General features: G+C 52.5%; 3 protein-coding genes and 1 long non-coding RNA gene across 11 annotated transcripts in view; 2 read left to right on the plus strand and 2 right to left on the minus strand.

The window, feature by feature from the left end:
* KCNN1 (potassium calcium-activated channel subfamily N member 1) overlaps positions 1 to 548 on the minus strand; it is a 31383-nt gene extending 30835 nt beyond the window's left edge. For 5 of the 7 annotated variants that reach the window (XM_038566868.1, XM_038566863.1, XM_038566861.1 and 2 more), the window contains exon 1: positions 401 to 548. The gene's annotated coding sequence lies outside the window, so the exon portion shown is untranslated. The remainder of the gene's footprint in view (positions 1 to 400) is intronic. The other 2 variants (XM_038566866.1, XM_038566864.1) reach the window with 1 other exon arrangement.
* A 6255-nt stretch (positions 549 to 6803) lies between these two features.
* CCDC124 (coiled-coil domain containing 124) lies at positions 6804 to 17068 on the minus strand. 2 transcript variants are annotated; one of them, XM_038566870.1, is made up of 5 exons: positions 16918 to 17068; positions 12755 to 12924; positions 7979 to 8168; positions 7374 to 7488; positions 6804 to 7254 (listed from the first exon to the last, which is right to left on the minus strand). In XM_038566870.1, exons 2-5 carry the CDS (start codon positions 12911 to 12913, stop codon positions 7047 to 7049), a joined length of 672 nt encoding a protein of 223 aa, XP_038422798.1. In that variant the 5' UTR covers positions 12914 to 12924; positions 16918 to 17068; the 3' UTR covers positions 6804 to 7046. The 2 variants fall into 2 exon arrangements, with proteins under 2 accessions (XP_038422798.1, XP_038422799.1); XM_038566871.1 differs by having other exon boundaries at positions 12755 to 13027; positions 16918 to 16940.
* LOC119864715 lies at positions 16067 to 19003 on the plus strand. The gene is made up of 3 exons (XR_005375014.1): positions 16067 to 16368; positions 18266 to 18343; positions 18838 to 19003. It is a non-coding gene; the product is annotated as an uncharacterized LOC119864715 (long non-coding RNA).
* Positions 19004 to 21363: 2360 nt separating this feature from the next.
* Positions 21364 to 21824, plus strand: LOC106560120 (40S ribosomal protein S15a-like). The gene has a single exon (XM_038565298.1). It carries the CDS (start codon positions 21364 to 21366, stop codon positions 21754 to 21756), a length of 393 nt encoding a protein of 130 aa, XP_038421226.1. The 3' UTR covers positions 21757 to 21824.
* Positions 21825 to 27894: the final 6070 nt, after the last annotated feature.

The raw sequence follows: 27894 nt of genomic DNA on the forward strand, positions 1-27894 counted from the left end.
GCACTGAGGGGCCGGGAAGGGGAAGGAAGCATTGGATCCGGTCCTCACTCCCCCGCCTCACCCCCCTGCGAGCCCCGGAGGGTCCCCTTGTCTCCACCTTCACCTCTGTGGGAGGACGTCTCCGCATTCCAAATTCCGAGAACGGTCACCCCCTCCTCACAGGGGTCTGCAGGGGGCGTCGGGAGTGACTCGGGGCTAGGAGTTGGGCGGAGGAGGGGGTAGGGGGGAGGAGGTTGGGGGATGGAAGGGGTTTCCCTCCCTCCCGCATCTCTCCCTTTGAATTCCCGAAGTCGGGGCAAACCCTGACCGAAACGCCCACCACGGAGAAGGGGGGAGCCGCTGGGACCTCCGCCCTGAAACCGCCCCCCCGCCCCCCGATGGCCCACTGCTGCCTACTCACCGGCCGGGGACGGCCGCCGCCGCCGGAGCCCCAGCGCCCGGCCCGAGCGCGAAGACAAGTGCACGGCCGGGCAAGGGCGTGTGAGCCGGGAGGGTGTGCGCGCGCCGCCGCAGAGCTGACCCCCTCCCCGCCGACCTGGGCCCCGCCCCGCCGCCCGGGAGGGGCGCCTACCCGGTGGAGCGAGGCGGGCGGACTGCGGCGGCCACCGGGCGACCCCCTCTCCCGCAAGGCTTCTCCAGAAAGGGTGGGGAGGGAATCCCCCTCCCCGCAGGGGTGGAACAGCCAATCCCAAAGAACGCTCCAAGAGCTGGGAGGACCCTCGGCCGCCGCGGGCCCGCGACGTTCATGTTACAGACGGGGAAACTGAGACCCAGAGATGGGGAGCCCCTGGCCAGGGCCCAGCGCCCCAGCAGCCTAGAAATGCGGCTGCCCGCCTCTCTCTGGGGGTCTCTCTCCGGCGTCCGGGGAAGGAACGGAGCCAGGGAGAGAAAGGAAGGCAGTTACCCCTCAACCTTGAGCGGGTCGTGGGGCCTGGGAGGTACAGGGGGGAACCCGGAGGCTTCAGGCAGTTGGTGACGTTGCTGGGGCTAGAAGGTCCCAGTGAGGGAGGGGTACCCGGGTGGCCACAAAACCAACCACAGAAAACTTCTCTAATGTCATTGTTGGGCTGTGACGTCTCCCCTCTCCCCGCACGATTCGGGGGACCCCGCAGAACGTGAACAGCAGGGGCCTGGGCAGCGAGATTGTGAAGGTCACTCCGCCAGATTACAAGAATGCGGCTCCCGGGGTTTGGGTCACTGGGGGGGGGGGGGAGGGCGGAAGGGGCGCTGCGCAAGGCTCAGCCCCTCCCGCGACCTTGGCCCTGCCCAGGCCCCTCTCGGAGCCTCTTTCTTTCTTACGAGTGGACAGCAGCCACTTCTGGGGTCCCTCCAGCTCAGAGGTCTTTGGGGCTGCCGGCTACGTTTTGCTTTTCTCCTCCAGCTCCCCCCCAGGAGGAGTGGGGCCCTCCCAGGCCTCCGTGTTCTCCCTCACTGCCCCTTGCCCCCCCGCAGCCCCACCCGCCCAGTGTCTGAACCCCCACCCACCTTCTGCCTTGGCCTGGGATGAGGGGGTTTCCTCTGGGAGCCAGGAGGCTTCCTCCAGCCTCCATCCCCTTTTTTTTTTGTTGTTTTTTTCCCCCTCTTTTCTTCCATTCATTCTAAAAATAGCCCTCCCTCTCCAACTCTTCCCCCCCCACACCCCCTGGCCGCCCGGAGCGTCTCCTGAAAGGTAATGCACTCCCTGGGTGGGGTCCCCGAGGCTGGGATTCCGCGGCGCGGGCGGGGCTGGAGGATGCGGACCGCGGTGGGGGGGGGGGGGGACGGGGGAGGGACGATTGGGAGCGCATCCCCCCCCCACTTTCCATTGTGTGTGTGATGCTCAGAAGGAGCCGCCGGCGTGACCGTGACCGTGTGTGGAGGGAAAGAGAACAAAGGGGCAGGGGACCTCTAGGGTAGCATTGTGGAGGCTAAGAGAGGGAGGTCTGGGGGAACCGCGGGTACTCAACTGAAGAGGGGTCTCACCCAGTACCTCTGTGGGAATGACTCTCCACCCATGGAGAGAGTCTGAGGTCGGGACCTTGGTGGGACACAGGGAGGGAGAGTCAAGAGCCAGCAGTTACAGGGTGGCTTCATGGAGGGAGGGGAGTTCCCGGCCCTTGAACCCAGACAACTGCCCTGTGGAGCCCCCAGAACGCCCCACCCAGTCCTGCGGCTGGTCTTGTCCACTGTCTCTCCAGTCCCTTCTCCATGACGCAGCTACAGAAATCTGTCCTCAGCTACGTGACTGATCATGTCTCTGTCATAACTAGCACCTCCTCCTTGAACCTAAGGAAGGACTTGATTCTCCCCCTCCTGCAAGTCCTGAGTGATCTGGCTCCCGCTCCCTTTTGTCCCAGCAGCACTAGGGCTACTTCCCTAGATCACCCACCACACTGTGGCCACACTCAGCCTCGGTCTTAATTTGTCCAGCCTCAGGGCCTTTGCATCCGCTGTTCCTTCTGCCAGCATCGCCTTTCCCTCACCCCCTATTGTCTTTCAGAGCCTGGTCTGAAGTTACCTCAGGCTCTGGGCACATCCCTCTAGTTAATGGTCTTCAATTCCTGGTGTGCTCCTTCTGCCTCATTAACCTTCTGCCTCCCCCAGGGAATGCCCCCCCCCCCCCCCCCAGCAATTTAGGTCTGGCTGATGAGAGGAGGGGCCAACTCTTACCCAGCACCACCCCAGAAGCTACCCAGCTCCAAATGAACAGATGGCACCAGTGCTCAGCAAGCCACCCTGGAAAGCACCCCTAGGACATGGCACAAAAGATCTAGCACTTGCTTCTGCAGGGGCGTCATCTTCCACAGTGAAACCAAAAACACAGGCGCCCAAATGTTCCCCACCAGGGGACGGCTTAGCTCCTTTCCAGAATAACACGCCTCTAGGAAAAATGGCCCACAGGTACCGAGTTCCGGGCCTGTCGGGCAGAAGCCAGTACGGAGGTGTGTCTGTTCAGATGGCAAATAAGTATGAAGAGCAAAGATGAGAACTGCAGGGAGGGGGAGGCACTGGGGCGGCCCTGGGCATGGGCCCTGGGGAGGGGTGTGACCTTTCCTTTGTTATTAGCTTTTCCATCATGTTTTCTTATCTTCTACTTTTTGAAACCTAAGGGGAGGATAAAAGGCTTTGTTGGAGGGTACAAAAGCTCAGAGAGGGTATATGCCCCCATGGGACAGAAAACACAGCTGCCTGTGTTGAGAAATAAAACACCAGCCCCCCAATACTTGCCTCCATAAATTTACCCTGAAATGTTTGAGCACCTACTATAAATTTATATGCCCAGGGATTAAGGGTGAGTTCGGAGGGGTGGGGATTCAGGGGTTCCTGAGAGTACAGAGCCCTGGGGGTTCTGAGAAAAGGTGACAGCTGGGATGAGCAGGAACGTGTGGCCTCAGCAGGGCCAGGCCCAAAGCCAAGGGTTTGGGGGGGCTTGTGTGGGCTGAGGCAGAGGGAAAGCCCCTGAAGATGGGGGAGTGCCTTTTCTTTGTGTATTTCACTGCCAGGCCAGGACTCAACCTCAGGCTGGTGTTGAAGGCCAGAGGGTGGGAGATGGCATAGGAAGTGGGGGGACCCAGCATGCAGGGATATGGGGAACATTGGAGGGAAGAGACAAAGGAATCATCTGAGAGGTTTCAGAAAGCCTCAAAGGATGCGGGGGGGGGGGGGGGGGGGGGGGGGGGGGGGAGGTTGGGCAGTCAAGGGGGTGCTCAATCAAGATTAGGGCTGCCAGATAAAATACAGGGTAGGGAATAGGACACACTTATAAAAATAAAAATTATTCGTTGTTTATCCGAAAGTCAAGTTTAACGGGGCGACCTGTAGTTTTCTAAATCTGGAAACCCTAGGCCCAGATCTTCTGGCCAAGCAAACCTGGGGTTCGCTGGGAGGCAGAGCAGGAGGGGCTCTATAGGTGTCAGTCCGCTCCCCTCCCATCCCCCACCCCGTTCCCCACGTGCTCCCTTCCTAGGCTTTTCTTTGTGCCCCACTCGTTGTCCACGTCCCTTAACTGCTCGTTTCCCCCCTCCTCCCTCTTCCTTTGTTGTCCCCCTCCTTCCACACACTCCCTCATTACCCCATCCCCCGACTCCTCCTCTTGCACCCCACTCCCCATCTCCCCCAGCCCTTCGCGTTTCCCCCGCCCCTTCTCCGGCGCCCACCCCTCCTCCTCGTCCCTCCACCGTCCTCTCCCTCCTCCACAGCCCCTCTCTCCGAGATAACCTCCTCCCCAGATGCCCACCCTCTCCTCTCCTCGCGAAACCGTCTGCCCCGCCCACCGCCGGTACTCCGGGCGCACGAGGGGGAACCCCGGCCACCCGCGCCGAGTTCCACGCAGGCGCAGAGCCGCCCGGCTTCCCTGAGGCCGCCGCCCCCCTCGCTGCGGCCCGCGCGCCCCGTTGCCAAGGCGACGGCGAGGGCCGGAGCGGGAACCTCCGGAAGACCCCGCTCTCCCTCCCTCCCACGCCACCTCCTCAGCAAACCCCACTCTGGTTTGAGCCGGTTTCCCCACCCCGCCCCCAGTGCGCACTGCGGCGTGTGAGGATTCCCTTGCCCACTGGGCGGGGGTCGGGAAGGGATCGACGCATGCGCGCCAGGCGAGGCTTTCCCTCCCCGCCTGGCGCTCGACGGGAAAGCCCTGGCGCGTGAAGCGAGCACCCCCGCGCAGGCGCAGTGTGAGCCCGGCGTCCCCACGGCCCCGCCCGGTCGTCCCGGCAACGCGCGCGGGGCGGGCTGGGAGAGCACGGAACTCCCGTCTCACGCCCCCTCCCGCGCACTGCAGCGGAGCCGGGGATTCCCTGCTGCCCGCGCGCAAGCGCGGGGCTGGGATTCCGCGGGGGCGGGGCCGGAGAGAGAAGGGGCTTTTCCGTGAAAGGGAACAAAGGCTGTTGCCGAAGTCCAGTCCTTTTGTCAGAGGACCGAAGGCGGTCCTCTCAGCTCCCGTCCTGAGTTTTATCTCCTTGCTGGTCCCCCAGCGTCCCTCTCCAGAAGAGCTTGCCACACGCCGCTCCGATGCCTTTCCTACCTTGCTCACACACCCGCCGTGGCTCCCATCGCCCTGCGGTGAATCCCCGTTCCTCAGCCAGGCGTCTGGGGCCCTGCACGCCCCGCTGGCACCTTCCTTCTGGTTAATCAGCGTTGGTCGCCAGCCCTCCCTAATTCCTGGCCACAAAGGCCTCAACGTGGTCATGCAGGAGGCTCCTTTGCCAAGCCTTTCTTCAGAATATGCCTTTCCCAGGCACCATCTCGTTGATTCTCGAGATAGCCTGGGGTTAGACACTGTTTTAGTCCCATTTTATTTAAGAGGAAACTGAGGCTTAGACCCATGAAGGCCCTGGCCTAAGACCCCAGGAGACTCTATTTGTGGGGAGACATCAGGATTCCTCCACCCACTATTTAGCTGACACCTTCAACCCTGATTCCAGATCCCACTGCTGCCCCTGCTGGCTCCCCTGCAGCCACAGGTACTTTCTCCGGCATGTGACACAGGCAGGTGACTTAGTTTTCTCATCTGTAAAGGGGATAAATGGCTCATGGGGCTGTCCCTAGGGTTCAGTGAAATATTACCATATGCTAGGCCAGGGCCCCGCATCCAAGGGATGGTTCTCACAGCTGGTCTAGGTGCCATTCAGTGGCCATCTTCCCTCTCCCTATCCACTCCAGGTTTCTTGGTGGCCTTCTGCCTCACTTCCTAACCCCCACAGGGTTTTCTGGGGTACTTCCTGGTTTCCTCACATGCCTTCTGGCCATTGTCTTAGAGTTAGCACCAGGATCTCCACACTAAGTCAGTGCTCCATATATGTTGGTTAGTTTTATGCCAGCTACAATCGTTTCAGGCACCTTCCATTCTGCATTTTAGTTGTACCCAATTGTTAATGGTGCCCCTCCCTTGAACGGGAGAGTTGTGACCTCCTGGCCTTTGCACAGGTGGCTCCTTCAGCCTTTTCTGCCCCTGTCTTTGCCCCTATGCATCCTTCAAGTCCCTCCCTCCAAGAAACCGTCATGGCCGCCTCTGGTCCAGCCCTGGCACCACACAGTTGGGGGGAAATGGGTCTCAAAGGTCACAAGAGCAGGCTTGTGGCTGCCAGGATGTTAGTAGGAGCCACAGCAGTGACCTGGTAAATGTTTGGAACCTGCTGAACACATGTGGGCCCATCTGGCTGCAGCCCTCCCTTTCTGCCAACTCTCTTATGACCAACCAAGCTCTAGGAAGCGAGAACTAGGCACAGATCTCACCCAGCCCTTCCCAAACATGTGGCCTCTGATGGGACACTTATTCCTACCCAGAGCCACTGGAGTGCTCCAGCCTCCAGGCCCTTGCCTGCCTATGCAATGGAATCTGATTCATCTCCCACTCAGGCCCGCTCCAAAGAAATCCTCCACTGGGAAGCCTGCCCAGGACTTGACCCAGATGCCTCCCATGTTGGAATAACACCAGAACAGCCAGCATTTCCTGACCCCCAAGCACAGTATGTGACCTGGCTGCTGACTCTGAAGCAGAATCTCAGGATGCTAACTACATCGCCTCCAGCTTGCCCTGAAGTGCTCCATGACCCAGAGCCGGTGCCTCAACCTCTCTAAGCAGTCCCCTTGCAGCAGCCCAGCAAGGTTTCCAGGGGTGGTGGTACAAGTCCCTAAATGGCCCAGCCAGATGGGGATGCCTAAGAGCCAGACACAGGTCTCAGTTGGCTTTGCTGCAACACGAGGGTAGTTGGGGGCTCTGATCTTTTCTGGCTGTGACCCCTACATTCCCCTCATTCCACCACCCACCTGCCACCCACCTCCCTACCACCCCACCTGCTGCCCACAGAGACTTCAAGAGCACACCCTGCCTCACCAACTGCCTTTATTGGGCATCAGCCCACGGGCTCCACAGGCCCAGGAAGGGGGTAGTGGGTGTCACTCGAAGCAGGGACTCTCCAGCGGGAGGAATGGCCAATGATGCCACGTAGCCCCCAGGACACCTGCCTCAGCCCTGGACCTCTTACTGTAACCCATGTAGCTGACCCAGCGGGAGGGCGTGTAAGGTCAAGACTCTGACCGCCTGTGGGGCGGCTCCCCCAGTTCTGGGCTCACTTGGGGGCATTGAAGGGCACGGCCCGCTGGTTCATGGGGTTGTCTGGCGACCGCAGCCACTCCTTCTTGAGCAACTGCTTCAGCTGCGACAGCCGCATGTTGGGGTTTTCTTGCTTGAGCCGTGGCAGCTGTGCCTCCTCAAAGGCGGTGAAGGCCGCCCGCATGCGGCGCTCTGGGTGCCGGTCTGCAGCCTCTTCTGCCACACTGGGAGGGGTACAGCGGCGTTAAAGAGCGGGTCTAAGCTGTGACCCCGCCCCTGCGTGGGTCAGGTACCAGCCGCCAGACACGCAGCCCCGCCCCCTTGCTCAAGCCCCGCCCGTTACCTGAGCACCGCGATGGCATCCTCAATGGTGCGGGCCTCCACGCTGCCCTCCTCCAGCACTCGGCGGTTCACATTCTCCTCCAGCGGCACCTCCAAGTGGCTCTTGGCTTTCTCGGCTGGGGCGGGAGGCAGTCAGGTGACAGAGACATACACAGAGACAGAGAGGCAGGGATGCACAGTTCCAGAAAGACGAGAGAGACCCAGTGCGGGAAGAGAGGGAAAGAACAGGAGAAAGGCAGGCAAAGAATGATGGGGGAGCCCTCTGCCCAGGCCACACTGCTCTCTTGACTTCCCTGCAACTGGGCACATAGGAGGCACCCCACTCATGGCTGCTGTCTCCTTAGCCTTAGCACCCCATTAATGCCCTGGGGACCCCATGGGCACAAGCTGAGGTTGGATGCAGAGCAAGTAAATCCTCACGTGTGTGTGCCCATGCTCTCTGTGCCCAAAGCCAGGCCTGCCAGGCCAATGCCCACCCAAGGTTCACCATGCAGCCCAGGCAGCTTCTCTGGGGCTGAGAAGGGGCTCTAGACTCAGCCAGGGTCAGTCCCACAGCTTGTCCTTTACTGGATAAAACGGCAGCTCCAGAGTGGGCCGCAGCCCCACCTGGTTCTGGGGCCTCTTTGTGCTGGTGGTCTCGGCGGAGTGTCTCCTCAATCTGGGCCCGGGTGACCTTGCTGGGTGCAGCCACGCGGGGGGCCTTGCCACCCTTGAGCTTGGAGTCCTCCTCCTCCAGCAGGCGCTGTGTCTCCTTCTTGCGCTCCAACTGCTCCAGGCGCCGCTTCTCCTTCTCCTCCTGGGGGAAAGGGGTGATCAGGAGTGGACCCCACCACTGGCATGGGGTCTGGGTTTTCGTCTCAGCCAAGGTGGACTGAGGCCCTGCTGAGCACTAGATCCTGTGCTGGGCACAGGAGACACAGCTGCAGTACAATGGGACTACCTGAGGCTCCCAGCCTACACCACTATGGGAACAACAGGGAACCCTGCCCACTGCAGGTGGCTGGGTGGCTCCTGAAGGAAAAGTGACACCTGGGCCTGGAGGAGGAGCCAGCCAGGAGGAGAGCTGGAGGACAGGAAAGTCCTTAGAGGAGGGAATGCAGGTACAAAGGCCCTGAGGCAGGAACCTCCCAGCAGGACAGAGGAGCAGCACAGAGGCTGATGTGGCTAGAACAGGGAGGGAAAATGTAGAAGAGGTGGGGAGGGCAGAGGGTGCTGCTACCAGGATCCTCAAGGGCACGGGGAGGGGTTTGTACTGGATTTCAAAGGCAACAGGAGCCAGAGAGGGTCTGAACACATCTGCTGGCTGGGGCAGGGGCAGTGTCCCCAGCCAAGTGTCACAAGGGACTGGTCCCACCTTTGCTCCCCAGGGAGACCCTGATGCCATCTGGCCATTGCCCCTCCACCAATCCAGGGGGCAGAGCCACATTCAAGACCATTTGTAATGCAGGGTAGTCATGGGCCTGGAATATTCTGCCTCCCTCCCACCCCCATCCCAATAGGGCCCTGCAGCCCAGGCACCCCCACTCTCCTGCCCTCAGCCTGCAACTCTGCCGTCTGACTCCCTTGGCTTGGGATGGTCCCCACTCCTTCAGTGCTCTGTGTGACACTCCTACCGTGGGACTAAGAGTCCCAGAAGACCCTCAGTGTGCCTGAGGATACCCACTGGGCCTCTGACCTTCATCCTGGTCTGTCCAGCAGGAGGGTGAGGGAGAGGTTAAAGGTTAAGGACTCCCTGGGCACACAGGAGGTGCCCCTGTGTTTTCAGGCACCTCAGGCAGGGCCATTGTGCTCTGAGCCTCAGTTTACTCATCAATCAGAGGTAATGTCCTTCCCCCAAGGTCCCTTCACCCCTGCGTGGTGCTCATACAACCTATGCTCATTCTCCCCTGACAGGGCCCTGCCTTGGCCTTTGCACTGGCTGCTCTCTCCTCCTGGTGCACCAAACGCAGCCTCCTCCCTTGGCTAACTCTGGCTCCCCCTGAGCTCCTGGCTCCCTATCAGGCCTCTCTACCCCATGCCATGGCTTTTTCCTGTGTTCCACAAATTCATTTCTGGTGGTGCCTGGGTGGCTTCGTTGGTTGAGCGTCTGGGTGATGGTCCTGGGATGGAGCCCCATGTTGGGCTCCCTGCTCAGCAGGGCATCTGCTTCTCCCTTTGCCATTCCTCTGGCTTGTGGTCTCTGGCTCTTTCTGTCTGTCAGGTAAATAAAATCTTAAAAAAAAAAAAAAAAATCCCCATTTCTAGTCTTCTGACTATGTGATTTGTCCCGGAGGCAGACCTTGGCCTGGGTTTTGAACAGCTGCCTTCTGGCTCCAGGCCCAGTATACAGTAGGTGCTTAGTAAAAGTATGCTGAATGAATGCATGAATTCCAAAAGGTTTTGAGGATCCCTGAGTAGCTCAGCGGTTTAACACCTGCCTTTGACCCAGGGGGTGATCCTGGGGTCCCAGGATCGAGTCCCACATTGGGCTCCCTGCATGGAGCCTGCTTCTCCCTCCCTCTGCCTGTGTCTCTCTCATGAATAAATAAATAAAATATTTTAAAAAAATAAAAACGAAAACAAAACTCATAAAACTCAATAACTCACGAAAGGCATGCAGCTTGTGGCCATTAGTCACTAGGGATGTAGGACTGAGGAGGGAGCATGAGCATTTATACTTTGACATTCAGCAAAATTTTTTGAAAAAGTCACTTTGCAGTTTCTGAAAAAGAGCTATTAGCAGTTGGTAGTATCTGGTGATGGGTGAAGATAAGTCCACTTTGCAGAATATTCCAGAGCTGTAAGAAATGAGTCTCATAAATAATTGACATGGAACTCAGACAGTCCAACTGACTTTGCCCAGTTGCTTAATATGGAACAAGTGGAGATGAAATGCTGACTTCCATGTGGGATGATGAATTACAATCCCATCTGAGGCTGATGCCTGGTGACCAGGAGAAAAATGGCTGTGGGACCCTATTTAGCTGAGGACATGGGCTTTGGGTAGGACATTGGGTAAGAAAGGTCTCTGGTGTCACATTGGGGAAGGAGGTGTTTTATTTTTTAGTGTTTTGGAGTAAGCATAAATTTGCTTTTTTCTTTTCCTTTTTTAAGATTCTATTTTTTTCCTTGTTAGTTTTTCTTTTTTTTTAAAGTAGGCTCCCTGCCCAGCATGGAGCTCAACATGGAGCTTGAACTCATGACCTTGAGATCAAGACCTGAGCTGAGATCAAGAGTTGGAGGCTTGGGACACCTGGGTGGCTCAGTGGTTGAGCATCTGCCTTCATCTCAGGGCATGATCCCGGGGTCAGGGATTGAGTCCCATTGGGCTCCCTGGGCAGGGAACTTGCTTCTCCCTCTGCCCATGTCTCTGCCTCTCTCTGTGAGTCTCTCATGAGTAAATAAATAAAATGTTAAAAAAAAAAAAAAAAAGAGTTGGAGGCCTAACCAACTGAGCCACCAGGTGGCCCTTTAAATATTTTATTTTAAATAATCTCTACAACCCAATATGGGGCTCAAACTTACAACCTAGAGATCAAGAGTTGCATGCTCCACTGACTGAGCCAGCTAGGCACCTGGATTTGCTTTTTTTAAATAGAAACAATGTTTTTAAAGTAGTTGTCTTTTAAGAATAAAAAGGGGGGAGCTGGGGTGGCCAGGGTGGCTCAGCAGTTTAGCGCCGCCTTTGGCCCAGGCCCTGATCCTGGAGACCCGACTGAGTCCCAAGTCAGGCTCCCTACATGGAGCCTGCTTCTCCCTGTGCCTGTCTCTTTGCCTCTCTCTCTCTCATTAATAAACAAACAAACAAACAAACAAACAAATCTTTAAAAGCGGGGGGCAGGTCTTGCACAGCAGGAGGAGGGGTGGACAAACTGCAGAAAACCACCCCATGTAAACCAGTCAAGACAGTGGACTGCCTTGGAGGGGAGTGGCAGCTAGGAACGTTCTAGAGAGCAGGGGGTGGCAAATGATGGCCCTCCACCTGTTGCAGTAAAGGTTTTAGCCCATTTGCGTGTGGTAGCTTTGTGCTAGAATGACAGGGTCAAGTGGTTTTGAGAGCTCATCTGGCCCCTGTACCCTATCTGATCTCTGTTCTTCCAGATGCACACTACACAGCTGAGCAAACAGACAGCTCCCTAAACTACACACCCAGGACACAGACACTTGCTCATTGGTTAATCCAACCTCGTAAGAACCCAGAAGGCAGACCCATGGCTTCAGCTAGCACTAGCCCTTCCTCACAACCCTGTGACTTGGGCTTCCTGCCTTATCCGTGCCTCACTTTTCTCATCTGGGGACCCCCCAAGGCCCAAGACGCCAGCCTGGGGAGGGTTCCTGGGGCCTGGGCTGCTGCCTCCCGGACTATTAAAACGTCTCCGGCTTTTCTCTCTGCCTAATGGCTCTTTGGCAGGCATTGTTTTTTCTTTTGGGTTTTCAACTTTCCTGTGTTGTTAAAATACTGACGGTTAAAAAGAAAATCTGAAGACCTCCATGGACCCACTACAGCACAGGCCGTGGGAAGGGAACCAGTAACATTCAATGTCCAACTAAAAACAAGGCAGGATACAGGCTTGCATAGAAAGACGGTGGAAAAAAACTCACAAAAGTGCCCAGGCTTGCCAGGAACGGGCAAGCAGGGATGGCATGTCACCACTGCTATTTTCTGCCACCCTCACCAGTCTAGGCAGGAGCTCTGACCAGCCCTGGTGGAGGAAGCGAGGAGCGACAGCTAAAATGGGTCTCTGGCGCCACCTGCTGGACCCAGCGAGTCAGCACCAGGCCTGATCCACGCCCAGACACTAAGCAGCCACTGTGTGTGATGCTGGGGCCCATCAGGGGACAGATGGCCATCCCTGCACTCTTCTGTGTTTTTACACACACCTGGAGGAGCCTGTGAGCTCTGGCGCCAGCAGGGTGGATACGGAGGCCCTATTACAGCAGTTCCCAGCCTTGGCACTGCTGATGCGTGAGGCTGGCTCATTCTTTACTACGGTGCTGTTCTATACCCTGAAGGGTGTATAGCAGCCTGCCTGGCCCCCACCCACCAGATGCTAGTAGCACCTTCCACCCACTGGCTGTGACAACCCAAAATGTCTCCAGATGTGCCAAGTGTCCGCTGAGTGCAGAATCATGCCAGGGTGAGAAGTGCCAGTCTAGCCCAACACTCTTCGACATTACACGAAGAGAAGCCCATACAGGGTAGTGGCTGCCTCGCCATTCCTGGCCACCACAGGGCCTTTGCATGACCCACTGCCTCCACCTCCTCCTTGCCCTTGCTCCACGTCCAGTGCTTTCTCATCCTTTAAGCCAAAGCCCCAGAGGCCTCCTGCCATCTTCTACCATGCTTCCACGTGGCAGACTGCCCACCTTAGCCACAGATGCCAGAGCCTGGGAACCACCCACCTTGCGCTGTTCCTTCCTCATGACGTGTTTGTCCTCATCCTTCCAGTAGGCATCCTCCAGCTCCTTCTGCTTCCTGGCATCAGCTGCTGCCTTGGCCTCAGCCCTCCGCGCCCGGGCCGCTGCCGACTTGGTGTTCTCACCCTGGAACTTCTTGGGCATCCCTCAGCAGGCTGCGGGAGGAGGGCAGGACCAGTGAGTGGGGGGCATCCACCCTTGGTAGCCCCAGGCTCACACTTGTAGTCAGGCTCTCCCTTGGGGCCTCAATGACCTTGCCTGTAAAACGAGGGCTGCAGACTTAGTGATCTTTTTTAAAAAATTTTTATTGAGGTAAAATTCACACAACAAAAAAAGAACCATTTTAAAGTACACAATTTGGTGCCATTTAGAACATTCACGATGTCGTACAACCATCACCTTTACCTAGTTCCAGAATAATTCCATCCTCCCAAGAGGAAACCCCAAGCCTGAAGCAGTCAAGTAACCCCTTCTTCAGCCCCTGACAACTGCTAATCTGCTTCCTGTCTCCATGGATTTGTCTCTTCTAGATACTTCATATACATGGAATGATACACCCTGTGGCCTTTTGTGTCTGGCTTCCCTCACTGTGTGATGTTTTCAAGGTTCATCTGTGTTTTTCAGTGTGGCAGAGCTTCATTCCTTTTTAGGGCTGAGTAATATTCCATTGCATAAATTGATGTTTTGCTTATCCATCTGCCACTGATGGGACACCTGAGCTGTTTTGGGATTTTGGCTTTTAGGGTCAAGCTTCTGTGGCCTCTCTAACTCTGCCACTGATGAGGCCTCAGTCCCCAGAACTCTAGAGGCCAAGTGCTCCTCACCCTGGGTAAGCAGCAGCAGCTGCGAACTGCTCCCAGTGACCCAGCCCAGGTTCGCACAGCTGAAGATGTCTAACAACTGGGAAGCTGCTGTCCAGCAGGCCTCTGGTCTGTACGACTCCCACGCTGGGTGCTGGGGAAATGATGCACGCAGATGGCAGGCACCACCCTCCCTCCACTAACCCCTATATTCAATAGTATGCCTCCAAAGCTTTAACTGTGGGGACTGCCTTTGTTCCCATTCTGAGGTGGGGAAGTCAAGGTACCTGGCCAGGTTGCATAGCACTGAGCTGAGGGTCTCACCTCCAAAGCCTGCCTTCCAGATGCGGAAGGGAAGGCTGTGCAGCCCAGGCACATACCTTCAGCTCTCTGGGTCTCAGTTTTCCTCATCTGGGAAATGGGCTGATGTCCCCCATTCCTGGGTTGTTTGCTTCCCCTAAACATATCCAGCACAGTCACCTTGGGGAAACAGACCTGGCATCCAAGAATGAGAGAATATGGGGGCCACTCTGATTCAGGACCAGGTCACCTCATTCTAGCCTCCTAGCTGTGTGATTTGTGGGGCAGGGGGCTCCCACCAAGGATCCCACTGGAAACTCTAACATCAGCTCCCATCTGCAGCTGTGCGCACCAGGCTCTGTACTTTATACACAGCATCTGAGTGAATTCTCCCAACACTGGTATGTGGCAGCAGAGCTGAGACCTGAAGGGTGGGTCAGTCAGAGGTAGCGCTGTGAGGATGAAGGGATGACTTCTGGGCAGACGGCACAGGATATGCAAAGACCCTGCAGTGGACCCTCAATCCCAACTCTGTGCTCCTAACCACTGCCCCACCACAGGGTCCCAGCTGGCCCCCTGGGGGAACATCAATGCACAGACCACTGGGGTTGCTCACTTAACATCAAGGGGTGGCCCCTTGGCCAGGTGCTCCAGGCTGAGACTGAGGAGAGAGCCCCATGGGGCAGAACAGGGCAAAGTGGGAGAGGTCAGTGGACCTAGAGGACTCAGGGTTGAACTCCAGCTCTGCAATCACAGCCAAAGTGCTCCCCCTGAGCTGAGATACAGGGTCGAATTCCCATTGCTCCCCGCATGGGATGCATGAGCTGCCACAGGGGAAATGCTAGCCTGATCCTGCACTTCTCCCAGCTGCTCCTTGGCCCCTAAATCAAGCATTTATTACTGAGCGTCTACAAGGTACTCAGCAGAACACCCCCACCACAGATTCCTAGGGAAGTGCCAAGAATTGAGAGTCACCGTCCAAGTTACAGATTAGGAACCCTCCCCCTACTCTCCTCCGCATGGTCCACTCACGGGAGGCAGCCACACCAGCCTCCCTACCATTTTTCAAACATTCCAAGCAGGTTCTTACTTCGGGGCCTTTGCACTTGCTGTGCCCTCCACCTGGCCGCTCTTCATTCCTCTTTTTACCCAGTTAACTCAACTCCTATTTAAAGTTCAGGGCTGAATTCAGGTGTTTCTGCCTCCAAGAAGCCTTCCCTGAGACACCCTCTCTCAGACCTCAAACTTCTTTGAGGCACCACTATTAGCTGTCCAATTATATGATTATTTGACAAACGTCCACCTTTCTTAGCAGGCTGGGAACTCTGGGAGGGCATGACTACCTTGGTCACTGCTGTGTCCCTAGTGCCCTGTACAGTCAGGGCTCAATAAATGTTCTGAGCACATGAATGAACAAGTGTCTATTTCCAGAGTTCCCTCAGTATTTACTTCACACTCTGGGGTGTGTCCAAGCTCAGCTTCTCACGATTCTTCCCACTCACCTCCCTCTCCAGCCTCTAAGCCTTTGCTCTTGCTGTGCCCTCACCCAATACACCCTCTGACATTCCCTCCCCCCTGTGAAAATCCTGCCCGCTCACAGGCACTCTGCCCCAGCCTCCTCTCCTCCCACATCCGGCTGCTCAAGACCCCCAACCTCATCCCAAAGCCTGACCAGGCTATTTTGATCCTCTCTTCAGGCCAGGACTACGTGTTTATCTTCCCTTAATGTTAATATGTTGAAGCCCTAATCCTCAGTGTGACTGTCTTTGGAGACAGGACCGGTAAGGAGGTGACAGATTAAATGAAATCATAAGGGTGGGGCCCTAATGTAATGAGGCTGGTGCCCCTGTAAGAGCAAAACACCCCAGCGCTTGCTCTCTCCGCCTTGTGAGGACGCAGTGAGAGGGTGGTTGTCTGCAAGTCAGAAGAGTGTCTGTACCAGGAACCAAACTGGTGGGCACTTTGATCTTAAACTTCCTAGCCTCCGGAACCGTGAGCAAATAAACGTCTGTTGTCAAATAAATAAGCAAATAAATGTCTGTTGTTGAAGCCACCCAGTCTGTGGTATTTTTTATGGTGGCCCCAGCCAATACAGACAGCTCTTCTGTGTGGCAAATACTTACTCACACACTTCTGTCATTCAGTAAACATGAACTGAGCACCTAGTAGGAGTGGGGCGCTGGGGAAAGAGGCAGCACCCATTTACTAGCCAGCTAGGCTAGCTGAGAGATAGACAGTAAAGGGGACAACTTGCCATGAGAACTGTGATGGGACTTGCGGGGCGCTGGGCAAGCCTCGAGGGGGTTTCTGACCCAGCCTGGGGGCTAGGGGGCGTTAAAGGGCTTCCCGAGAAGATACCGAAGAAAAGGCCTAAAGGAGCGAGGAGCTCCAAGCCCCCAGGAGCGGTGGGCGAGGCACGCTGGGAAGCGTCGATCTGTATTCCGCGGCGACGAGGAGATGCCGCCGAGCGCGTTAGAACCGGAAAGAGCAGATCTGCGAGTAAGAGCCCTGGGGTTGCTGAGGTGAACTGGAGGGGTGAGATAAGCAGGGCGCTCCGGCAGGGAAGCTGGGGGTGGCTCTGGATGGGCAAGGGGGTACACTTAGGAGGGAATCAAGCCCCACGTGGTTGACTGGGTGTAAAAGAAGGTGAAGCTCAACACCGTCTGTTCCAAGAAGCCCTCCAGCTACCCCTCCTGAGCTCCCCCTGCCCGTCGTCCCTCTCCCCAGCCCTGACCCTACTGCAAGAGGCTGGGGGGCATCCGACCCAGCTGGGCCACCCCCAATCCTGGAAGGTGCTCAGAGTCAGGACCGGAGCTAGCTGGCCTCGTACAGGACGCAATTCCTCCGGGTCTCAGTCGCCCGCTCCGGGAAATGGGCACAGACCCCGCGAGAGCCCTCTTGACTGGGCGCCAAAGGTGCCCCTGTCTCTGAGCACCCCGCCTCCAGCCCTCGGGTCGGGGGGCTGCTCCCAGACCCAGCCGCCCCGCCGGGCCCACCCGCACCCCGCCCCCCACACCCCGGCTCCGCCCGCGCGGCGGCCGCTCCTACCTCCTTCCCCCAGCGCCGGCCCGGTCGCGAGTCCGTGATGTCACCGCCGGGCTTGCGCGCCGACCTCCCGGAGGCGCGCGCTGATTACGCCTCGGCGCCGTCGCCATCTTGGTAAGGGAAATGCCACCCTCGCCTCCCTGAACCCGAGTCCAGGTCATCGGCCGTTTCTTTGCCTCTTCGAGCGGAGGCTATGTTACATAAGGCTCCACCTCCTTCTCTCACTTCAGATACTGGCAAACTAGGAGAGGAGGGTAAACACTGTAATTTAGAATAGTGCCTTTACCAAGATGGCCGTTGCCCGGATGAAATATGGCCGCCGCCACTTCACACGTGGTCCGGCGGCGCCAGGCGGGAGCTGCCCGGCCGCCAGGGCGCGCCAGAGCCCGCGGTCCTCCCGCGGGCCTTAGAGCTGCCAAGCCCAGAGGAATCCTCTGAAGCCTTTGCTGTCGCTTTGCGCTTGGAAGGCGCTCTTCTAGTCCACCCTCTCTGCTTCTCACCTGCGAAGCTGGAGAAGGAGAGGGCAGGAGAAGGGAACCGGGAAATTAACACACTCCACCCAGCTGAGATGGGAAAACAGGCCGAGAGACACCAGGAACTGGATTTAGCCAAAAATGTAACCACAAGCAGCTCAGATTCCTCCCCTGTCCCTCCTGAATTGCTCCCCTCTTCACCCACTCCCTCCAAACACACCTTGCTTATTTTATTCAAAAATTAGGTTTGGAAAAAAAGCAAAAAAACAAAAATTAGGTTTGGGAAAAAAAAAATAGGGTTCGGAGGCCAAATTGTCCGAGGCACCTGTAGAATTTTTTCATTTACTGAGGCTCAGTGACCTCATCTGTAAAAATGGTGGTACTAGGGGTCTGAGGTTGGTTACACTGAACCTGGCCGTGGGGAGGAGGCAGGCTTTGGATCTAAGTTCAGGAGGATGAGCTAACCACAGAGTCATTTTCTGAAAGGCAACCGCAGAGACACGGCTGGGACCTCTCTGCTCTAAAGCCTGGTGGGTTCCCACTGTCCTGCAAAACTCCTTACAGCTCCCCATCCCATCTCCCCCCTCTTCTCCATTCTCCCTCAGCTCTAGCCACACCAGGCTCCTTTCTCCAAATTGCCAGGGATGACCCTGCCTCAAGGGTTTTCCCAGCGCTGTTCTCTCTGCCCCCAGCTTTTCCAATAGCCAGCTCCTTTACTTCCTTCAGGCTTTGACCCAGATACCCCTTCCAGAGAAGGACCTCCCTGACTTGCCCATGTAGTTGGTGCTCCATCCCCAGACTTTTTCCCTTTTGTATTTCTGTCACAGCAGCAACTTGCTTTATCCATTTGTTGACCTGTTTGTTTTCTGCTTCTCCAGTGTCTGTGATATCTGGAGGATGGAATCCATGCAGCTGAAATGGTGTTTATCAGCAAGAAGGGGCTCGGTATAAAATAGGTACAACTGACCCTTGAACAACACAGGGTTTAGGAGCACCCACCTCTATGTAGTCAAAGATTTGTCTATAACTTTTGACTCCCCGAAACTTAACTACTAATAATCTGTTGTTGATCTGAAGCATTACCAATCACAATCAGTTGATGAACATATATTTTGCATGTTGTATGTATTATATAATGTATTCTTACAATAAGGTAAGCTAGAGAAAAGAAAATGTTAATAAGAAAATCGTAGGGTTGGGGCACCTGGGTGACACAGTCAGTTAAGCATCTGCCTTGGGCTCAAGTCATGATCCTGGAGTCCAGGATTGAGAACCACATGGGACTCTGCTCAGTGGGGAGTCAGCTTCTCCCTCTGCCCCTCACCCCACTCATGTTCTCTTTCTCTCTCTCTAACAAATAAAATCTTTAGAAAATCATAAGGTAGAGAAAATACATTTATATACAGTATTGTATTTTTTAATTAATTAATTAATTTATTTATTTATTAAGTAATCTCTACCCTTAATGTGGGGCTGAGCTCATGACCCGGACTCATGACCCTGACATCAAGAATTCCGTGCTCTACTGGGACGCCTGGGTGGCTCAGCGGTTGAGCGTCTGTGAGACCCCGGTGATCCTGGGGTTCTGGGATGGAGTCCCTCATCAAGTTCCCTGTGAGGAGCCTGATTCTCCCTCTGCCTGTGTCTCTGCTTCTCTCTGTGTCTCTCATGAGTAAATAAATAAAATCTTAAGGAAAAAAAAAAAGAATTGCATGTTCTACCAACTGGGCCAGCCAGATGCCCCAAGTACTCTACTATATTTATTGAAAGAAAAAAAAATCCTTGGGTAAGTAGACCCACAGATTAAATACCCATGTTCAAGGGTCAGCTGTATTGTTCATTATCAGGGTGTGGGATGTGTGGAGGTGGCAAAGCCAACACCACCTCGTGAGCCTGCCACTGGTAAAGAGCCAGGTTTAAAAAAATAATAAAAATTTTTAAAAAGATTGGCTTGTCACGCCTTCTTGGGGCAGGAAGCCTCTTACTTCATATTAACATAACTTTGAGGTATAGGTCAAGTGAATCGTTCCAGAACAAGCTCAATCTTCTGCAAGGTGACTTTTGCCATCAATCAGACACCCTTGCTATGAGGTGCGGCTCTTAGACCTGAGGATTCTTTTTTTTCTTTTTTTTTAGACCTGAAGATTCTTGACTTCTATCATTGTGACATTCTATAGCTTTTGGATATTCACATTTTCAATTAAGTATTGAGTGTCTACTTTGAGCCTGTGCTGGAAATACAGTGACAAATTAGACAGATATGGCCCCTGGTCTCCTGGAGCTCGCAGTCAGGAAGTCACACACAAAAAACTCACACATACATGCCACCCGGGCATCCAAATAAATAAAATCTTTTTAAAAATTATGATCCGGGGCAGCCTGGGTGGCTCAGTGATTTAGTGCCGCCTTTGGCCCAGGGCCTGATCCTGGGGACCCAGGATTGAGTCCCATGTCAGGCTCCCTGCATGGAGCCTGCTTCTCCCTCTGCCTGTGTCTTTGCCTCTCTCTGTTTCTCTCATGAATAAATAAAGTCTTAAAAAATAAAAATAAAAATTATGATCCTAACTATAGTCAGAAGATAGTCCCCATGTTGAGAGTGGGTTATGGAAGCCAGGAGGCTGGGTGATCAAAGAGGCCTTCTCAGAGGAGGTATCATTTAAGCAGTGTTGGGTGAAGAAATGGAGCAAACGGACAGAGGGAATAGCATATGCAAAGGCTGGGTGATGAGTGTGAAGTGAGAAACAAGAAAGCAGACCCTGACTTTGGCAGCTGGGAATTGGCCCAATGTCCACAGCTAAACCACTGTGTTCTCCTGTTGAACATACTTTCACAGAATATCATTATCAGAAATGGCCAGTCTGGCCAGCATGAAACAAGACAAAAACAATACCCCTCTTGTTTATCTGACCACAGACAAAAACAAGGGCATTATCCAAATCACAAAAAGGCCCTCTCCATCTGTCCCCTGGCTAATGTGAGTGACAGCTCCTTCTCACTAATCACAGTATTGGCCTCACTTGGTTCCCCTGACTCCTAGGTAAAAAGGATTAAAATAAGTAGAAAATTGTCCTCACTTGCTATTTGCTACCAATCCAGAGCAAAGTCCACTTCCTTAAGCACCCCCAAGTCACCTAACATAAACTTCAGTTTTATAACAAACCCTTCTTCACACCGTCTTTCTGGGATGCTCTGTGGAGCCCCATTGCAACAAGACAATACACCCAACTTTGTCTGACTACAGGTGTGTTTCTGGTGGGTTTTGGCTGAAGGGAGTCAATAGGAATGGAGGTCCACCAAGTAGACCCTCCCTGCCCCCATCTGGGACCTTCCAAGAGCTCGCAGGAAGCATCTTTCCTTGCCTTTACACCATCTGGTAGCCCCAGGCGTCTCTCAGCTTATTGGCCACATCACTGCAATCTCTGCCTCCTTCTTCACATGGCCTTCTCTTGCATCTCTCTCTCTCTCTTTTTTTTTTTTATATTTTTAAAAGAGTTTATTTATTTATTTGAGAAAGAGAGAGAGAGAGAGAGAGAGAGGCAGAGACACAGGCAGAGGGAGAAGCAGGCTCCATGCAGGGAGATGTGGGACTCGATCCCAAGTCTCCAGGGTCACGCCCTGAGCTGAAGGCGGCGCTAAACTGCTGAGCCACCTGGGCTGCCCTTCTCTCTTTTTTAAGATTTTATTTATTTATTCATGAGAGACACACACAGAGAGGCAGAGACATAGGAAGAGGGAGGAGAAGCAGGCTCCATGCAGGAAGCCTGATGTGGGACTGGATCCCGGGACTCCAGGATCATGCCCTGAGCCAAAGGCAGACGCTCAACTGCTGAGCTACCCAGGTGTCCCTTCTCTTGAATCTCTTATAAAGACACTTGGCATTGGATTTAGGGTCCACTCTAAATCCAGGATGTGGCTTCCCATAACTCCGTGCACTCGCCCCTCCCGTCCTCTTTCCGCCATCTCTTGGAGCACCACAATGGTGTGCATGAATGTCCTGGCAGATCCTCTCAAGAGCATTAACAATGCTGAAAAGAGAGGTAAGAGCCAGGTTCTTATTAGGCCATGCTCCAAAGTCATCATCCGATTTCTCACTGTGATGATGAAGCGTGGTTACATCGGCGAATTTGAAATCATTGATGACCACAGAGCTGGGAAAATTGTTGTGAACCTCACAGGCAGGTTAAACAAGTGTGGAGTGATCAGCCCCAGATTTGACATACAACTGAAAGATCTAGAAAAATGGCAGAATAACCTGCTCCCATCCTGCCAGTTAGGTTTCATTGTCCTGATGACCTCAGCTGGCATCAAGGACCACGAAGAAGCAAGACGAAAACACACAGGAGGGAAAATCCCGGGATTCTTTTTCTAGGGATGTAATTCATACGTGCAAATAAAATGCCTCAATGGAAAAAAAATCCAGGATGCTGTCATCTTGAGATCCGTACCTTAATTACACCTACAGAGGCCTTTTTCCAAATAAGGTCACAGTTGCAGGTTCTGGAGGTCAGGACCTGAACATATTTGGGAACCATCATCACCTCAATACAAGTGCCTTGAGGGTTGTGAGTCCGTGAGAATAAAGATCTGCTGGAAGAGGAGAGGCCTAGATCCAGTAAATCACCCTGGACTCAGCTCGGCTGGCTGAGGTGTTTGGAAGTTCTCTTCAGAGCAGCATCCTTTGGACGAACTGTTCACCGTTCTGAAATATTAAAGGGAAAAGAGAATACCCCAAAAGGTCATCTCCTCCAATCAATCCTATCTTTGTGTTTCTGAGAACTGCTTTTTTAAGCTCCAACTGCCTGGAGCTGGGGGCGCGTCCACCCTCTGATAGGTATCTGCTGGCCTTTAGCAAAGTCCTGGAGATCCAAGGTTGCACAGGCGCTGTCCTTTCATCAAAAGCTGTCCCTTTGGGAGGACGTCTGAGCAGCTCAGTGGTTGAGCACCTACCTTTGTTGGCTCAGGATATGATCTGGGGTTCGGGGATCGAGTCCCACGTTGGGTTCCCCGCAGGGAGCCTGCTTCTCCCTCTGCCTATGTCTCTGCCTCTCTCTGTCTCTCATGAATAAATAAATAAAATATATAAAAAAAAAAAAAAGCTAGTCCTCTTTTGGACCAGGCACCGTGTCTTTCATATTTCCATCAGGTTAACTCAGACATGGCCCTCTCTGCTGGTACTGTCCCCATCAGGGACAATTTGGAATGCAGTATAGAATTGCCATGGCCGCTGTGGAGACTTTCATTGGACAGGGATCTAGAAACAGGAAGGAAAAAACTGTCACAAAGAGATCATTTGTTAAAAAAAAAAAAAAAAAAAAAAAAAAAAAAAAAGAGATCATTTGTTGCATCTGTCTAAATAGACCATTTGGCCAAACATAAGAGACGCCCCTTTGTTTGTTTCAGACCTCGGGGCATCTGTAATAAGTGCTGGCTCTGCATTCTAGGGCTCCATAAGGTTGTCAAGGACCCAAATTAATCTTTTAAACTGAGTATAATGACCCTATTTTGTGCTTGCATGCATGTGCCAAATGGATTTTCCTCCACCGAAACTTCTCCCCTAAGGATCCTAAGGATCCGTTGACAGTGGAAATGTCATGTCTGAAGATGATTCCCCTCATTCTTTTTTTCTGTCTTTCTCCGTTTTCTCCTCACCTGGGAAACTTAAAAGCTGATTTAATGGAAATATCATTGTCTTTCTGTGGGTGTTCTCAGTGCCTACTCCAGCAAATGGGACAAAATGGCCAGAAGACACAAAAACCTGTACATATGTGTTTATAACAGCGCTGTAGACACTCATCAAAAGATGGAAAACAGGGCACCTGGGTGGCTCTGTCAGTTGAGCATCTGCCTTCAGCTCAGGTCATTATCCCAGGGTCCTGGGATTGAGTCCCACATCGGGCTCCCTGCTCAGCTAGGAGTCTGCTTCTCCCTCCTCTCTGCTCATGCACCCTCTGTCTCTAATAAATAAATAAAATCTTAGGGATAAAAATGGAAACAACCCAGATGCCCATCAACAGATGAACGGATGACCAAAATGTGATTCATCCATACAGTGGAATATTCTTCAGCCATAAAAAGGAATGAAGCTCTGACACGTGCGTGGTGTAGAAGAACACGGAGCACCTTGTGCTGAGTGAGAGAAGCCCAACACAAAAGGCCACACATTGTAGGATCCCATGTATATGAAATGTGTAGGACAGGCAAATCCAGGGAATGCAGATTGGTGGTTGTCAGGGGCTGGGGGAGGGGGAGGAAGAGGTGTCTGCTCATGGGGATGGGGTCTCCTTTTGGGGTGATGGAGATGTTCCAGAACTAGACAGAGGTGATTATACAACATGGTGAATGTATTAAATGTTGCTGAATTTCACCCTGACTTTGGTATTGTGAGACTGTGAGCACAAACTCCTGTTGAGCTATGCTGCACCTGGACTCTGGACCCACAGAAAGTCTGAGATAAGAAGTTTCAGCTACTAAGTATGTGGTCATTTGATGTGGCAGCAAATGGAAAAAGAATTCCATTTCTAAGTAAGAAAGAGATACAAGGAACTCCTGGGTGGCTCAGTCAGTTAAGTGTCTGCCTTTGGCTCAGGTCGTGATCTCAGGATCCTGGGATCAAGGCCCCAGTCAGGTTCCCTGCTCCGTGGGGAGTCTGCTTCTCCCTCTCTCTCTCCAGATCCCCCCCACCCCAACTGTGAGTGCTCTCTCCCTCTCTGTCAAATAAATAAATAAAATATAAAAGAGAGAGAGAGAGAGAAAATACTGGCCATTAAACATAATTGTGATGTGCCTTTTTAAAAAATTTTAAAAGATTTTATTTATTAATGAAAAACACTGAGAGAGAGAGACAGAGACACAGGCAGAGGGAGAAGCAGGCTCCATGCAGGAGCCCGACGTGGTGCTCGATCCCGGGTCTCCAGGATCATGTCCTGGGCTGAAGGCGGCACTAAACCGCTGAGCCACCCAGGGATTCCCTGTACCTTTATTTTTTTGCCATGTTTTTACTTAACATGCAAACACGATGTATAAATATATAATGTACATGTGTCTGTATTCTGTGTGCATAAATACACATAATTTATTTTGTCAACATTTCCCAGTTTTGAAAATGTACTAAAGTTACCTAAGATGTTAGTTTTCTGGGTAGCTGCGTGATTGGTATAGGGGACCTCTCTGTACTATTTTTGCAACTTCTTGTGGGTCTTTAACCTTTCAAAATAAAAAATGGGGAAGAAAAGAACTTTAAAAAAAATATTTTATTTATTGGGACACCTGAGTAGCTCAGCGGTTGAGCATCTGCCTTTGGCTCAGGGTGTGATCCTGGGATCTGGGATTGAGTCCCACATGGGGTTCCTTGCAGGGAGCCTGCTTCTCCCTCTGCCTATGTCTCTGCCTCTCTCTGTGTCTCTCATGAACAAATAAATAACATCTTAAAAAAATAAAAGAAATTGTTTATTTATTTGGGAGAGAGTGAGCGAGAGAGGAGAGAGCACAAGCCAAGGGAGGGGCAGAGGGAGAGGAAGAAGCAGACACGTCCCTGAACAGGGAGCCCAACATGGGGCTCCATCCTGCACCCTGGGATCATGACCTGAGCTGAAGGCATCTGCTTAACTGACTGAGCCACCCAGATACCCAAAAAGACCTTTCCATAACCATGTCTGAGCACAGAGAAAAGCAAGAACACCATACAAACCACAAAAATGGCCAAAAATCCCCCTTCCTGGCTACCAGGAGCAACTGTCACTTGTCACAGCTATAGCTGTATCCTCACCCTGTTCCTCCTATCTCCTAGATAAAAATCAAGATGCCCAAATAGTCATTCCTCCCACCTCCTGTTTGTGGTCAATCCAGAGTAAAACTATTCTTCTTTGAACCCAGTAAAAACAAGCCCCTTCTTGTCTGCATGTGGTGTATGTCTCCCTTGTTGCAGCAAGCCCATAACCGACATACCCAGCATTGTCCAACCAGAACTTCTGCTAGGGTCTGGCTGGGCCCCTGAGACATGGCTGCCATGGACAAGGCTGCTGGCCTTCGTCAGAGCCCGGAGTAGCTCAGAGGGACACGTTCCAAGGTTACTGCCCCTAAGAGCCTCAAATTCTAGGAATCTGACACTTGAAGACTCTGTATCCTTTATTCTCTTAATATAAATCACATCCATTTTAACCATGTTTAAGAGCATAGTTCAGTGGCATTAAGCACATTCACATTATTGTGTGGCCATCACCAGCCTCCATCCATAGAACTTTCTCCTCATGTCAAACTGAAACTGTCCCCATGAAACACTAACTCCTCCTTTTTCTTGGTTGCGGGTTGGTAAGTTTTTATCTTCTAAAGGAACCAGCTCTTTGTTTCATTGATCTTTTCTATTGTTTTTAGTCTCTAGACATTTATTTCCATCCTGATCTTTATGATTTCCTTCCTCCTACTAATGTTAGGTTTTGTTTGTTCTTCTTTTTCTAGGTCCTTTGGGTGTTAAGTTAGATTGTTAATTTGTGTGTGTGTGTGTGTGTGTGTGTGTGTTTTAGTTTGGTTTTTGAAGAGAGCCTGTATTGCTATGAACTTCCCTCTTAAAACCCCTTTTGCTGTGTCCCATAGATTTTGGTATGTTATGTTTCTATTTCCATTTGCCTCTGGGTAATTTTTTTCTCCTTGGATTTATTTGATGACCTATTGAATATTCAGCAGCATTCCTGTTGAATCTCCATATTTTTGTGATTTTTTCAGTTTCCTTCTTGTAATTAATTTCTGGTTTCATACCATGATGGTTGGAAGAGATGTTTGATATGATTGCAATCTTCTTGAATTTATGGAGACTTGCTTTGTGACGTAACATGTGATTTGGAATGTTCTATAAAATGTATGTTAAGTTCATCTGGTCTAATGTGTCATTTAAGGCCACTGTTTCCTTTGGTTTTCTGTTGGGATGACCTACCCCATGATGTAAGTGGGGAGTTAAAGCCCCCTACTATTATTATATCACTGTCAGTTTCTCCCTTTATGCCTGTTAATATTTGTTTTATATATTTTTGCCCTTTTTGAAAAAAAAATTTATTTAGGGGCACCTGGGTGGCTCAGCTGGTTAAGCACCTGCCTTCTGCTCAGGTCATGATCTCAGAGTCTTGTCTGAGTCTCCCACATTGGCCTCTTTGCTCAGCAAGGAGTCTGAAGTTGGTTGCAAAGACTACATTTGTTGGAATGTTGCTTAAACCATGATAGATTTCTATCTTCACTGTGTTTGCTTTTTTTTAAGATTTATTTATTTATTTATTTATTTATTTATTTATTTATTTATTATATTCTAATATATGTGGGAGATACACAGAGAGAGGCAGAGACATAGGCAGAGGGAGAAAGAAGCAGGCTCCCCACAGGGAGCCTGATGTGGAACTTGATCCCAGGATTCCAGGATCACACCCTGAGCAAAAGGCAGACACTCAACCACTGAGCCACCTAGGCATCCCTATCTTGACTGTTTTCCATCAATGTCTTCTAATAACCACTTAAACTATAAAATTGGGTCATTTCCCCTTGGAAAACTTTTCTACTGTTTTCTATAGATTAAAAATGGCACGGCTTTCATAGCACAGCACAGCACAAGGCTTCATGGCATGGCATGGCATGGCATGGCATGGCATGGCATGGCATGGCATTTTGGTTCGTTCACCAGGCACCCGTCTGTACCCTAGAATGTAATGGGAAAGGGGGGAATGCTAGCATCTCTCCTGCAGAGACTTTTACAGCAGGACAGTGATCATAGTGATTTTGTTCGAGGGATGCCTCCAGTCACTTTTGACACCTGGAACCTCTGACATATCCTGCATGGGACACCACCTGGGAGTCTGGGGGATTTTCTTGGAAATGGACCTGCTAGGCTTCTTTTTCAGTTCCCAAGGGCTCTCCCTTGGGATGCCTTTGAACCACTGGAAACCATTCAGATTGCAAAATTTAAGAAAGGACTGATCTCCTGTAACACTGCATGGTCTCAGTATGGTCTATCAGTTAGATCTCTCTTTTGTTGGAGACAGGGCAAATGGATTGAGGCACCCTAGGTCCAGGCCTTCATGGCTCTAAATCAGGACCTGGACCCTAAGGGCCTCTTGCAGAACATGTTTGGTCAGTAAGCTCCGTCTGATATATTGGATGATAATTATCTAAATAGGCCTCCTCCTGGGGCCCCTGGGTGGCTCAGCCAGTTGAGTGTTTGCCTTCCACTCAGGTTGTGATCCCAGGGTCCTGGGATCTAGCCCCACGTCAGGCTTCTTGCTCAGTGGGGAATCTGCTTCTCCCTCTCCCACTGCTGCTCCCCCTGCTTGTGCTCTCTCGATTTCTATCAAATAAATAAATAAAATATTTAAATAAATAAATAGGCCTTCTCCTGATAGAATCCAGGTTGCTAGAGGAAACACAGACCATCCCTGTGTTTGAAGGACTGACCTTCTCTCACTGTTCCTCCTCCTAATAGATGTGGGGGCTTCTCCCTCATTCATTTACCAGGTTAATGGGTACAATAATT

The sequence above is a fragment of the Canis lupus genome, chromosome 20 (assembly GCF_011100685.1).
Source record: "Canis lupus familiaris isolate Mischka breed German Shepherd chromosome 20, alternate assembly UU_Cfam_GSD_1.0, whole genome shotgun sequence".
Classification (NCBI taxonomy): domain Eukaryota; kingdom Metazoa; phylum Chordata; class Mammalia; order Carnivora; family Canidae; genus Canis; species Canis lupus.